Source organism: Neofelis nebulosa, chromosome 17 (assembly GCF_028018385.1).
Source record: "Neofelis nebulosa isolate mNeoNeb1 chromosome 17, mNeoNeb1.pri, whole genome shotgun sequence".
In the NCBI taxonomy this organism is placed as follows: domain Eukaryota; kingdom Metazoa; phylum Chordata; class Mammalia; order Carnivora; family Felidae; genus Neofelis; species Neofelis nebulosa.
Genome location: NC_080798.1, coordinates 49,581,710 through 49,595,604, shown reverse-complemented (window position 1 = coordinate 49,595,604; position 13,895 = coordinate 49,581,710). Strand labels below are relative to the sequence as shown.

Here is a 13,895-nt window from a genome sequence, read left to right as displayed (position 1 = left end):
GAACAGGCGACATACTCTACCGGCCATCTTGGTTGTGGCAATCCCAATTCCTTTTTATTCTCCTGTGACGACAACGAAGGGAATTATTCATAGCCGCCCTGCCCAGGCTTTTTAAGGAACTCCAGCAATTTCCCCGGCAAAGAGCCTCTAAGGCCCAGGGCGTGGGCCGTTTCAAGCGCAGCCTCCTCCGGGGCTCTGCTCTCAGTACCCCAGTCGGCGCCAGCAGAGGAGGGGCTCGGGTGGGCCCCACCGGGCCCCGCCCGCGCCCCGCCCCCTCATTTAAATACGCGGCGCCGGCGGGTGCGTCGAGCTCGCCGCGGACCCAAGATGGCGGCGTGTGGACGTGTACGGAGGATGTTCCGCTTGTCGGCGGCGCTGCAGCTGCTGCTGCTCGCGGCGGCCGGGGCCCAGAAACTCCCGGGCCAGGGCGGCCACGGCCAGGGCCAGGGCCCGGGGGCCAACTTTCCGTCCTTTGTAGGGCAGACTGGAGGAGGCGGGCAGGCGGGTCAGTCGCTGCTCCAGATGCCTCAGTCATCTCAGCTCCAGCACCAGCAGCAGCCACCGCAGCAACCGCCTCAGCCGCCGCAGCCGCCTTTCCCGGCGGGTGGGCCTCCGGCCCGGCGGGGCGGAGCGGGGCCCGGCGGGGCTGGCGGGGGCTGGAAGCTAGCGGAGGAAGAGTCCTGCAGGGAGGACGTGACCCGTGTGTGTCCCAAGCACACCTGGAGCAACAACCTGGCGGTGCTCGAGTGCCTGCAGGACGTGAGGGAGGTAAGGAGGAGGCGGGACGGAGCCGGGAGGGCCAGGCCTGGTGCGGGCCTGAGGGTGTTGCCGGCCTTGGAAGCCGCTGACGCCGGTGCGCTGCTTCTCTCTCTTCCTCTGTGCTGCACTCGCTCCTTCCCTCCCCGTCCCTAGCTAGCTCCCCGGCGCATTCCGAGAAGAGGACCCCACCCCCACTCCTCATTCCCTCGCCGGGGCGGGGGTCTGGGAGTCAGACCCTGGCTCCTGGCCGCTATCTGCGAAGGCCCAGAGGGTGTTTATGTTTGCTTCGGTCTTTTGTGTGATGCTCTAAGAACAGTAGCTCCTCGCCGAAGACCGGCTTAGAATTTTGCTATTTGTTTCGACTTGGACAATTTGTAGCAGCCGTTTTAAACATGAAAAAAAAAAAAATGGTTGTCGTACTTAAGCCGTTAAGAAACGCTCTTCTGTTTATTGGCAGTAGGTAAGGTTTGTTTAGGTAGCTCGGGTTCTGTTCTGATGTGTATTGTAGTCCAAACATCGAATTTACTGTCTTTACCCTATTCTTTTCTAATTCACAGATTCTTACTATGAATACGTGCTGAAACTAATGTATGCCTTTTATTTTCTTAATTTCTTTTGGTCAATTTGTAGTGCATCTCAAGTTTAAGCTGTTACTCCAAGTAATTTAGAGTCCCAAAGCTTGAAAAGTTGGGACAGCAGTCGAAGCTGTAATACCTATACAGTATTTGTGATTGGGTTGTGGGATCTTGCCTTTCTGACGTCTGAATATGATTTTAACAGGACCTCTTAATGAGGTCTAGATTTGATATTCTTTAATGTGATTCAGTTAAGTGACACAGAGAATGTCCTTTCTAGATTTAATGCTGCAGAATATTTGACAATTATCAAAGTGTCGGAGCAAATCTGGTAGGGGTTTGTTTTGTTTTAAGGTTTAGGTGTATAGAATTAGGCCCAAAGGTTGACAAATAGAATGAAACTGCTCTTGATAACAGTTTTATTTGGGGAATTGTATCATCAGAATTGTCTGGGATGTTCATGATCATGGGAAGACCCCTGGTTTGTAGAAAATTGCTAGCTTTGGCAGTACACCCCTACCCCCATCCCACTGTGGTATCTGCTTTATCTAGTATTCTATACAGAGTAGTTCACAAGAGGAAAAGACATACATAATCAGAAGACAGAAAGGAAGTTTCCAGAGCCAACAGAAATGTGGGGCCGCAGATGACTTCTCATCTACAGCTTGAAGACTAGAAGGATAATCCATTGCTATTCCTTGTTTTTCAGCTGCTTCTCTTGTAGATACAGCTAAGATTCTTAACTGTCAGGGTTTTTGGAATTTTCTGTTTGGTCTCTGAGGGTATATAATAGATGTTGTTCCCTCAAAGTAGGACCCTGATATTGGTGACTGAACACTTTGTTAGTGGTTGTGGCAGAAACAGGATGTTATTAGGGAAAGTAGCAAAAAGTGGCCCATGCAGGGAGTACATATCTCTTTCTTTGTGTGCATTAAGGGTGTTTGGAAACCTCCACTTATGGGAGCTGGCTTCCTTTGTCATGCATGTAGAAGTGTGTAGCAGCATATGTAATCCATAAATAACTTAGATTTGGCCACTTTTAATTTTGTGGACACTGTCTTGCATTACTTAGTGTAAAGAACCTGGCTTGAAGATGTAGTCCCTGCTCCACATTGACTGTGAGATTCTCAGCAAAGATATTTTTCAGTAACTATGTTTTTTTTTGTTTTTTTTTTCCTTTATGGGGATGATATATAAACTCCTTGAGGGTAGTTAGTAGCTCCTGTATTTCCTTTGTAACTTTCCAGAGTACCTAATTCATTGCTGAGACTTAGTAAATATTGCCGACTGATTGAGGATGAATAAACTAATGGAGTCAGTTTTAGCTCCAGAGGAAGAAAGAAAAGGTGTCATGTAATTTGGAGGTGGGGTATTTTAGAGAGCAGGGCTTTCCAAACTTCCAATTTAATTAATTTTCCTATAATTTTATAAACTTAAAAGTTGAAAGAAGAGTACCATGAATGACTGTGTTATTTCTCAGGAGGTGAAACCTTTTTTTTTTTTTTTTTTCCTTCTGTTTTAAGTAGGCTCCACATCCAAAGTGGGGCTTGAACTCACAATCCTGAGATCAAGAGTTGCATGCTCTACAGACTGAGCCAGCCAAGCATCTGGAGGTGGAACTATTTTGAAACTACTTTTTCTTCCTTTAAAGACGGCAGAAGGAAATTTTAACACAGTTTGAGAATTAAATCTCATTTATATGTTTGAAAGAGTATATCTGAATTAAAGAAATAAACTGCCTAGGCACATTTGAAGTGAAATTATGGAATATGTTTTGTCTTTGCTTTTTGGTAAGTGGGACTGTTTGATAGGGAAGTTGACATAATGTGCTTCTTTATCCCTTTGGATACAAATTTGGAGAAGATTGTTCTCTGTGTACTTGCTATGAAAATTATGAAAAGGCAAAGCGTGTGAGTATTTAAATGGTAGTATAGTAGGGTTGCCTAGGTGGCCCAGTCGGTTGAGCATCTGACTCTTGATTTTGGCACAGGTCATGATCCAAGGTTGTGGGATTGAGTCCTGTGTCAGGCTCCGTGCCCTCTCTCTGCGTCTTCCCCACTCTTGCTCGCTCTCTCTCAAAATAAATAAATAAAACCTAACAAAATAATAATAATAAATGTTAGTATAGTAAACATTTTTATTTTGAAAAATGTTGTTTTTAATGTTTATTTATTTTTGAGACAGAGAGAGACAGATCGTGAATGGGGGAGGGTCAGAGAGAGAGGGAGACACAGAATCTGAAATAGGCTCCAGGCTCTGAGGTGTCAGCACAGAGCCCGACGTGGGGCTCGAACTCACACACCGCGAGATCATGACCTGAGCCAAAGTCGGAAGCTCAACTGAGTGAGCCACCCAGGCTCCCCAGTAAACGTTTTTATTTTGAAACAAGATTGGAGTATATAGTGTTAAGTCTTAAGTTCAGATATTTTAAGGTTGTACTGTAGTGTAGTGTTCAAAGTTTTATAGTAATTAACTTACAAAAGTTATTTGCAGGTATTTATGGTTACCTTTAAATAATTTCAACTGATACTTTCAGTTTATTTAATGCATCATGTGCCAACAAATTAAAAATCTATGTGTAAAGTATAGTAAATTTGCAAATGGGCTATAGTTCACAGCTTTTCCTCACTTTGCCCATTATTTTGAAGGTTATGTGTTATGTGAGGGATTTTTTTTAATCCTTTCAGATGAATCATGCTTTTAAAAAAAAATTTTTTTTTAATGTTTATTTTTGAGAGAGAGACAGTGTGAGCGAGGTAGGGGCAGAGAGAGAGAGGGAGACACAGAATTGCAGCAGGCTCCAGGCTCTGAGCTGTCAGCACAGAGCCTGACGTGGGGCTTAGACTCACAGACTGCTAGATCATGACCTGAGCCGAAGTTGGATCAGCTGCCCCAGATGAGTCCTGCTTTTTAAAAGGTCAAGGATAGGGGCACCTGGGTGGTTCAGTCAGTTAAGTGTTCTAATCTTGACTTTGGCTCAGGTCATGGTCTCACAGTTTGTGATTTCAGACTCTGCACTGACCGTGTGGAGCCTGCTTGGGATTCTTTCTGTCTCTCTCTCTGCTCCTCCCCTGCATGCTCTCCATCTCTCTCTCAAAATAAAAATACATAAATAAACAAACAAACAAACTTTAAAAGGTCAAGTATACCCGATGGGTGCACTATTAAATAATAGATGTAAGAGTAGTAATGGTAGTATAGTAATCCTAGTTATTTAAAAAAAAATTTTTTTTTTCAACGTTTTTTATTTTTATTTTTGGGACTGAGAGAGACAGAGCATGAACAGGGGAGGGGCAGAGAGAGAGGGAGACACAGAATCGGAAACAGGCTCCAGGCTCCGAGCCATCAGCCCAGAGCCTGACGCGGGGCTCGAACTCACGGACCGCGAGATCGTGACCTGGCTGAAGTCGGACGCTTAACCGACTACGCCACCCAGGCGCCCCAATCCTAGTTATTTTTATATACATATATATGTATATGTGTATACATTCATGTATATATTTTTTTTAATTTTTTTCAACGTTTTTTATTTATTTTTGGGACAGAGAGAGACAGAGCATGAACGGGGGAGGGGCAGAGAGAGAGGGAGACACAGAATCGGAAACAGGCTCCAGGCTCCGAGCCATCAGCCCAGAGCCCGACGCGGGGCTCGAACTCACAGACCGCGAGATCGTGACCTGGCTGAAGTTGGACGCTTAACCGACTGCGCCACCCAGGCACCCCACATTCATGTATATTTACATACTTGTTTATACATATAGAACTAATGGTAGTTCTAGTCATTAAAAAAATATAACAAGGATGTATAAAGGGGAAAAAGGAAAAAATATACTGTAGGCTATTCTACCAGGTGGAGGAATAATAATACCAAAGAAAGAGAAGATACTGCTGTTTAGTTAGTATTTAATAAAGAGATAAAACATGCTTTGTATTGAGAGTAATTTTAAGATACTTTATTTTGGCTGAAATGACCAGTATTATCTTGTGTTGAGAAGTTTCTGATGGAGACATTAGTTTTTTGGGAAAAGTTTATTACTTATGTGTATAGTTTTTCTTAGCTTTTTATTTGTGTTGTTTTTTGTTGGGTTTTAAAACAAAAAACTTTGTGGGGCATCTGGGTGGCTCAGTTGGTTAGCATCTGACTCTTGATCTCAGCTCAAGTTTTGATCTTAGGATCGTGAATTCAGACCCTGCATTGGGCTCCATGCTGGGTATGGAGTGTACTTAAAATTAAGTAATTAAGTAAGTAAATGAATAAACAAATAAATAACTTTCTGCTATGGAAAATTTCAAGTATATACATAAATAGAGTAGTATGGTGATTCTCCATGGTATGCATCACCCACTTTCACCTATCTCTACTAATTTTGTTTGTATGGCACAGGAGTTGGGAGACTGGCATCCTTTAAAGCAAGTCCCAGATACATGTCATTTCACTTTCTAACTACTTCAATATGTATCTTTGACAAGGACTTAAAAAAAAAAATGTAGATACTTATTTAAGATATTTTATGTATTGAACAGGAATTAACATTTAAACATTGCAAACCATAAACCTGCTCTTAAACTCATAGGTGAGAATTTTTGTTACTCTCTTCTTTAAAAAAATTTTTTTTTAAGATTTCTGTTTTTAAGTAATTTCTACACCCAATATGGGGCTTGAACTTAGAACCCTGACATTAAGAGTCACACACTCCACAAACTGAGCCAGCCAGGTGCCTCTATTCTCTTCTTAACCTTTCACTTAACTGTATCCTAAGATCATGTTCTGCACTGTCTATATCATCTCATTTAATGCTCTTGATAGTCCTGTGAGGTGAATATCTTATTACCTTAGTTGAGAAACAGGTTCAGAGAGATGGAGTGATTTGTCTGATGTTATGTCCTAAGTGGTAAGACTTGGTATTCAGTAAGTTCTTTTTGACTTCAAAAGACCTTATGCTTTGCAATCTACCATGGATGGTTGCAGCTAAGGAAATTGAGACTGTTGAGAATGCCAGGGGTTCAGAAATGTACACAAAATAAGAAGAGTCACCTGGAATTAGAATCCTCTTTTCTTCACTACCAAGAACAGTTGGGTAGCAACAGCTCCTATGCATTGGAATATTGTAGGTTTCTCAGGCAGACAGACCAGCATTATTAGACAAAGCTAATTTAATTTATTAGTTTAAGTCCATCATGAGCAGAATTTCTGCTTAATGAAAAGATTTTCAAATCCGATCTCACCTTAAGCAGGATTTGTACTAGTATAATGGAAAAATTTAGATATATTTCTCTACTATTGAATCCATGGAACGGCACAGTGAACTAGGACTAGAGCTGGCACTGCCGTTAGGAAACCATATGACTGTGAGCAAGTCCTCTTACCACTCTGAGTCCCAGTTTCCTCATGTATTAAATGACAGGTTTGGGTAATGCAATTTGTAAGACCCCTGTTATTTAACCTGTACAAGTTTCTTTTTTTTTTTTTTTTTAATTTTTTTTTCAACGTGTTTTTTTTTTTTTTTTAATTTTTTTTTGGGACAGAGAGAGACATAGCATGAACGGGGGAGGGGCAGAGAGAGAGGGAGACACAGAATCGGAAACAGGTTCCAGGCTCTGAGCCATCGGCCCAGAGCCTGACGCGGGGCTCGAACTCACGGACCGCGAGATCGTGACCTGGCTGAAGTCGGACGCTTAACCGACTGCGCCACCCAGGCGCCCCTAACCTGTACAAGTTTCTTATATCCTCTGCATGCATATGTCGTATGGTCGCTAGGATTTATAGGCATACCATCTCCTGATTCCTTTTTCATTCATGGGAGGAAATAGTGATATGAATAATGCAAATGGCAGTTAATCCAAACATTGTTTGAGTTTAGGATATATTATGATTGTTCTGTTTGAGCCAATGTGGAATTTCCTCCAATGCTAACTCTCAGTGGTTGGAAGCAATCTAACCACAAAATCAAGGCATTTTTGATCTCTTGTTCTGCACCTGTCATTGTGAAAGAACACTAGTACTTTAAGACACCGCCACTGCTTATAATTGGTTTGATAAATGAGATTATAATCAAGAAACAATTATATAGGAGAGTGTTAATCCCTTGATGTCATATAGACAGTAGATTCTTTAGGGCAATGAAAAGAGCAGAAAATTAGGATTTAAACTTGGGTGGAATCCAGCTCTGCTACTCTAAGCTTAAAAGTTTCCTGCCCCCTTGGTACTCCTGGGTGGCCCAGTTGGTTACACGGCTGACTTCTGCTCAGGTCATGATCTTGCAGTTCGTGAACTCCAGCCCTGTGTCAGGCCTCTGCTGTCAGCTTGGAGCCCATTTTGGATCCTCTGTCTCCCTCTCTCTGCCCCTCCCCCGCTCACACATGCTTGTGTTTGCAAGCCCACTGTTTCTCTCTCTGTCTCTCTAAAAAATTAAAATTAAAAAAAAATTTCCCCTCGCTTAAACTGTGACTGTCTACTTTAACCATGTCATAAGTGAAGATATACATGAATTTTTGAGTTTGATGTGACAGTTATATTTTTCTAATATACACTAAACAAAATATATGGCAGTTAAAGTATACAATACTAATACCATCTGAAATTATCTTGCTTACCTTTTATGTACCTTTTACGGTACATGCTTTGGAAAATGCCAAGACTGGAATATCTCTTAATAGCTCTGATACTTTGTGATTCTGTGATCTGTAAGAAAGCAATTATGTGCAAGTGAATTCTAAGCACAGGTGAAAAGGGAAAATGCTTTAAGAAATTTAGGGGGTTGTACTGTCTGAAATAGAGAGCTTGAGAATTTTTTCAGAGTCCAGATTGTAAAGGGTTTTACATATACCACTGGCTTGTTTTTCAAGTAAAGCCCAGAAATGGGATGTGTTTTCATCCCAACCTGAGATAAAAATATTCCTGCAGATAATTGAGAGTTACCTGTAAAATACCACTATTATCGATGAGGAATACTTTTGTTAATCTCTACACCCCACATGGGGCTCGGATTCACAATCCTGAGGTCCTGAGTCACATGCACCCCAAGAAATACTTTTTTAAGAAGTCTCTTGATAAAGAGTGCTTAATAGCATATATTTGCTTAATAATTCATTGTTTTTTTGGAAGAAAGTAAAATACTTGAACAGTCTGAAAGATAAAATGGTACATTTCCTTTTGTATATTTCGCCTAATGTGTTCAAAAACAATTTAGCCAGCAACAATCCAAAAAATAAAACTTACCTGTTTATTTATTTAAATATTTATATTTGAGAGAGTGTAAGTGCAGGAGGGAGGGACAGAGAAAGGGGGACAGAAGATCTGAACGGGGCTCTTCGCTGGTGGCAGCGAGCCCATTGCGGGGCTCAAACTCCCAAACCGTTTGATCATGACCTGAGCTGAAGTTGGACACTCAGCTGACTGAGCCACCCAGGTGCCCCAAAACTTACTTGTTTATATGAGATATTTATGTATTTGAAAAAGAAGCAATTAAAATGGGTTATAGGATGTCATGCAAATTAGTTTTTCTTCCTTCAACAAACATTTATTGAATACCTACTATGTGTAAGACACTGTGCTTAGTGTTAGAGGGTTTAAATACATGGTAATTGTTAGAATTTATTGAAGGCTTTTTGTGTGCCCTGTGCTAGCTAAGAGACCAGATGTTTTCTGGGCATTATGTCTCATTTAATCCTATCAGAGATGTATTATTATTATTATTAATTATTTTTTAATGAGGAGACTGCCTCAGGGCTAATAAGTAGTGGAATTAAGATTTGAAAGCAAGTCTGTCCAACTGTAAAATAGCTCATTCCTCTTCCTTCTGTCCCTGTGGTAGTCCAGTGTGGTAGTCACCACTTACATGTAGCTGTTGAGAAACTGAAACATGAATTGTCTGAATTGGGATGCCCTATAAGTGTGAAAGACACACTTGCTTTTAAAAACTTAGTACAAAAAAAAACAAATTTAAGATGTCTCATTAATTTTTTATATTGATTACATGTTTAAATGACAATTTACTTTGGATATATTGGGTTAAGTGCTTTATTAAAGTCAATTTTTTTTATTTTTTAATATGACTATATAACAAGGTTTAGATGTGGTTTATATTATATGTCTATTAGGGCTGATCTAGAAGAAGAAAAAGATAGTTTTACTAAAAATTATTAATATAAGTTATAAAATAGTATCATAGAAGAATGGTAAATTAAATGCTATGGGCCTTTATGATATGAGTAGAAGAAATGGTTGGGAGAATCAGAAAAAAAAGCTCTTCATTCTTCTTAAATTGGTTATTCATATCATGAAATTCCTTTTTTTTTTTTTAAGATTTTATTTTTAAGTAATCTCTACACCCAGAGTGGGGCTCAAACCTACCACCGTGAGATCAAAAGTCTCACGCTGTACTGACTGAGCCAGCCAGGTACCCCCATATCATGAAATTCTTAATTTAGCTACCTTAAAATGTCTCCTCATCTGGTTTATGGATGAATCTTGTCTTCCCTGTGTCTAAATTATGAATTGTAAGGGGCGCTCCTTTAGCTTGAGAAGAGCAATACTCATAAAACTGGAAGTCAGTAAGTGGTTCATCTTTGGTTGAGTTACATAAATTTGAAACCTACGAAGGAAGCTCAAGTGATGGTCCTCCGAACAGTGCCAGTACTAATCCTTGTATCTGCATCAAAATAGAGTGTGGAGGAACAAGAAGTGTGGACTGGAATCTAAAAACAATTAAGAGAACTAGGCATCTATTTTCATTCAGTTTTAATAATTTTATTGAAATTGGAAAGTTATGTTAGATTGAATTCATAGTATTTATAGTACCTTCTCCTAATGAAGGCTTGAATAACATGTATAACTCTTTGTAGGGGAAGTCATAGTGAAAATGGGTGCTGACTTGAATTCCTGGATCTGTACACTTATAAAATAGAACAGACTCTGAAACTGTTTTTGTGTCCCTTTAAAAAAAAATAACAAGTGTGATATATTTAGAATCAGAAGCAAGATAAACAGTGAGTTGAAATGGTATACAAGAAAAATTAACCAGGAGAATGTGCATACAAGCTATAAATCAGTTTAAGTGCAGAGTAACAACAACAAAGAATAAAAGAAAAAGAAATGTTTAAAGAAAGATACAGAAGATATTTTCATTTGTAACTCAAGTTTAACTAGAAAGAGCCTGTAGGTCACTTAACAGAATTCCCAAAGTTCCTGCACTGTCCAAAGCAGCTCTGTAATGTGATAACCACTCTGAAGTGGACAGAAATTTCAAGGAGGGAGAAGGGGATGTAAAGGAGGGCTTTAATTATGAACAAAATCTGCCATCTGTTAAATTAGTGCCATCTACTGAGCACACCTATTAAGGGAAGATTTAAAAATCAGAATTACAATCCTGGATTCAAATCCCAGCTCACTTATCGCTTACTGTGACCTTGGACAAATTAATTTCTCCAACTTTCAATTTTCTTATCTATAAAACTGAGATATGAAACCTACTCCCACAGGGTTATGGTGAGGATCAAACTTTTTAAAATATGTAGACCATGCATCAAATTGCATTTGCCCATAAATGGTCTTTGCCTTCCCTTTCTCTTTGTTGTTGCAGATGAAATTGTTCAAGATGAGGTTTTATGTTCACTGTTTTAAAAGAAATGTGAAGTGAAATGTAATGTGTCACACCTTTTATGTAATTCTTCCTAGGCTCCTTCATGAAAACTTTAGTTGAACTTACTTGAAGAGGAAGATCAAGAACATTTAGTCTTTACTGAGTATTAAAAATGTGTGCACTTTGAGATTATGGAGTGCAAAGGAGTGAATTCTCTGGGTAGAGGAATTCAGTTCTACCAAATGTTCTTCAGTTCTCATGGCCTAAATGATGCCTAAATTTGGAATATACTGCCAATCAGACAAAGAGGAAAGTCCCGTTCTTAAATAGGAGAGGAAAAGAATTAGTTCTTGTATTCTGAAGACAGCATTACTTAACGCAGATCCTCCCTCTGTAGAATGGAATGACTAAGAACATAGCTTTTTATTAGCTGAGAAAAAGAACGCATTGATTCTCTTTTTGCCCTTTGTAAAACCAGATAAATTTCAAAATCACTAAAATTTTCCTGAAAATTGGCAACTTTTCAGAGGGGGAGTAATATGTAAAGACTTTGATATTGCTAAGGTTGCAGCATTCTCTGGCTTGTGAAACAATCTATATTAAAGTATAATAACATAATTTAATCATACATTAAGGGCATTGCAAAATATTTGCAGTATGTAAGCCTTCTTCTTGAGGTTATTTGGTAGCAGAGTTCATTTTGAATAAGTGTTGAAACAGTTAAAATTCCAGTCTCCTATTACAGTTGATTTGTTTATTAGGAACTCACAGTTGTTTATCACTTTAAGAAGTTTCAAGAATTTATACTATTGTATATTGATTTCCAACTTGAATGCATATCTAAAATGGGAGAAAGTAGAGCAGTGAAAGCAGAAGTCAGAAGACATTGGTGTGGTTCCCTTCCTCTTGTGGAGACAAATTTACATTCTTTAGTGGGATGATCTATGCCTCTTTCTCCAGCTCTGCCTCCTGCTAGCTCATGCAACATCCTGCCGTTCTCCCACACAAATACATAGCCTAGTGGGGTAGGCTTCCAGAAAGCACTGCCTTATAGCTTGTGAGTTTACAGTTTTTATGTAAACAACATTTGTTGGTAAAGATTTTATATTCAGTGATTTGGGAATATTCTGCCCCAGCATATTGTTTAGTATCCTTCCCTTTGCTTGGTCCACTGCCCCTGTCCCCCTACCAGCACTTCTAATATTTGATCATATTTGACTTACAAAAAACAGCAGTTTCATATGGTTCATCATAGTAGTTCCGATTTTGAGTAAATAGTATATGTGTTTGCAGCAACTTCATTGTTTACTCTTTTGGATCTTGAAATCTACAGCTAAGAGTGAGGAGATAGGATGAATTAGTCATTTTTGTAGGGCTTCACCTTTGGAGTCTTCCTGAAATTTTTCCCCCAAGATTTTCATTTGGTTTATCTGCCCCCAGAAAAAAAAGAAGAGAATCGGTGTAGATTCACTCATCACTTGTAAATATTTATTGAGCACTCACTGTATGGGTTAATTGGTGAGTGGGATTATCTGGCATAAAAAAGATGACTTGAGAGTTTTGTTTCATATAAAATGATGTATTCCAAAAAACTTCTTAGCTCTTTTTTTTTGTTTAAAGAAGAATAAACGTTTTTGTTTTTGTTTTTAAACGTTGGCGCGAGATCATGACCTGAGCTGAAGTTGGATGCTTAACCGACTGAGCTACCCAGGTGCCCCAGCTTTTCTTAACTCTTGGCGTAGGGGAGGGGAGATGTGGGACCAGGTGTAATGTCAGAGAGGAACTCACCCTAATATGCTTGCTTTTTATAAACTAAGTGTTGGCCTAACAATCTTCTCCCTAAATAATTACTATGAGTCATGTAAGTTGCTATTCAATATGTGATTTATGGAATACTTTTTATATTATTTCCAACTCTTGACAAAATATACGGTAGATAGGACAGATTACCAGCCTTATTTTATAGATAAAAAAATGAATCAGATGGATTGTGATTTGTCCAAGTCATATAAGTTTTAAGAATAAGAGCTAGACTCCAACCCAAATCTTTTTACATTTAAAGCCTCTGTCTTTCTGTGTTATCACATTGCTTTTCTTTTCTCTTTCCTTTTCTTTTCTTTTTTGAGGGAGTGCATGAGTGAGGGAGGAGCAGAGGGAAATGGAGAGAGAGAATCTTAAGCAGGCTCCACACACACTGTGAGATCCTGACCTAAGCAGAAGTCAAGAGTCAGACACTTAACCCACTGAGCCACCCAGGCACCCCTCCACAGTGCTTTTCTGATAACTTTTACATTTACATACATATTTTCATTTTGTTTTTTATAACCCTTTTCCATTTTTAAGTAAATCTGTCAATAAATTTTGAACATATACTATGTGCCTGTTATTTCTTCAAATAGTTTTTCTGTCCTTCCTCTCCTGTGCTGTAATATTTCATAGGTTAAATTGCTTGCTATTGTCTCAAGTCTTGAGGATCTGTTCTTCACCCTCCCCTCTCCTCTCCCCCTCTCCCCTGCACCAACAATTGTTTTTTCCCCTCTCTGTTTCATTTTGGATAATTACTATTGCTGTATCTTTGGGCTTTCTTCCGTGGTCTTCAGTCTGGTAAAGCCATCTAATGTATTTTTCATTTTTGATATTTTATTTTTCATCTGTAAAATAGATTGGGGTCTTTTATATAATATTATATAGTATCCCATTTCTCTCTTTTATTATGTTCATGTTTTCCTTTACAGTCATTTTTTCAATTTTACTTTTTTTTTTAAATTTTTTTTAACGTTTATTATTGAGAGATAGAGAGATACAGAATGTGAGCAGGAGAGGGGCAGAGAGAGGAGGAGACACAGACTCCGAAGCAGGCTCCAGGCTCCGAGCTGTCGGCGCAGAGCCCGACGTGGGGCTCGAACTCACAAACTGCGAGATCATGGCCTGAGCCGAAGTTGGTCACCCAACCAACTGAGCCACCCAGGCACCCCTTTAA

The 13,895-nt window shown here is 39.6% G+C and overlaps 1 protein-coding gene across 2 annotated transcripts in view; it reads left to right on the top strand.

The window, feature by feature from the left end:
* Nucleotides 1-299: 299 nt before the first annotated feature.
* GLG1 (golgi glycoprotein 1) overlaps nt 300-13,895 on the top strand; it is a 151,877-nt gene continuing 138,281 nt past the window's right edge. For both annotated transcript variants that reach the window (XM_058707447.1, XM_058707446.1), the window contains exon 1: nt 300-768. In XM_058707447.1, the coding sequence (XP_058563430.1) occupies nt 328-768 (441 nt within the window). In that variant the 5' untranslated portion in view covers nt 300-327. The remainder of the gene's footprint in view (nt 769-13,895) is intronic.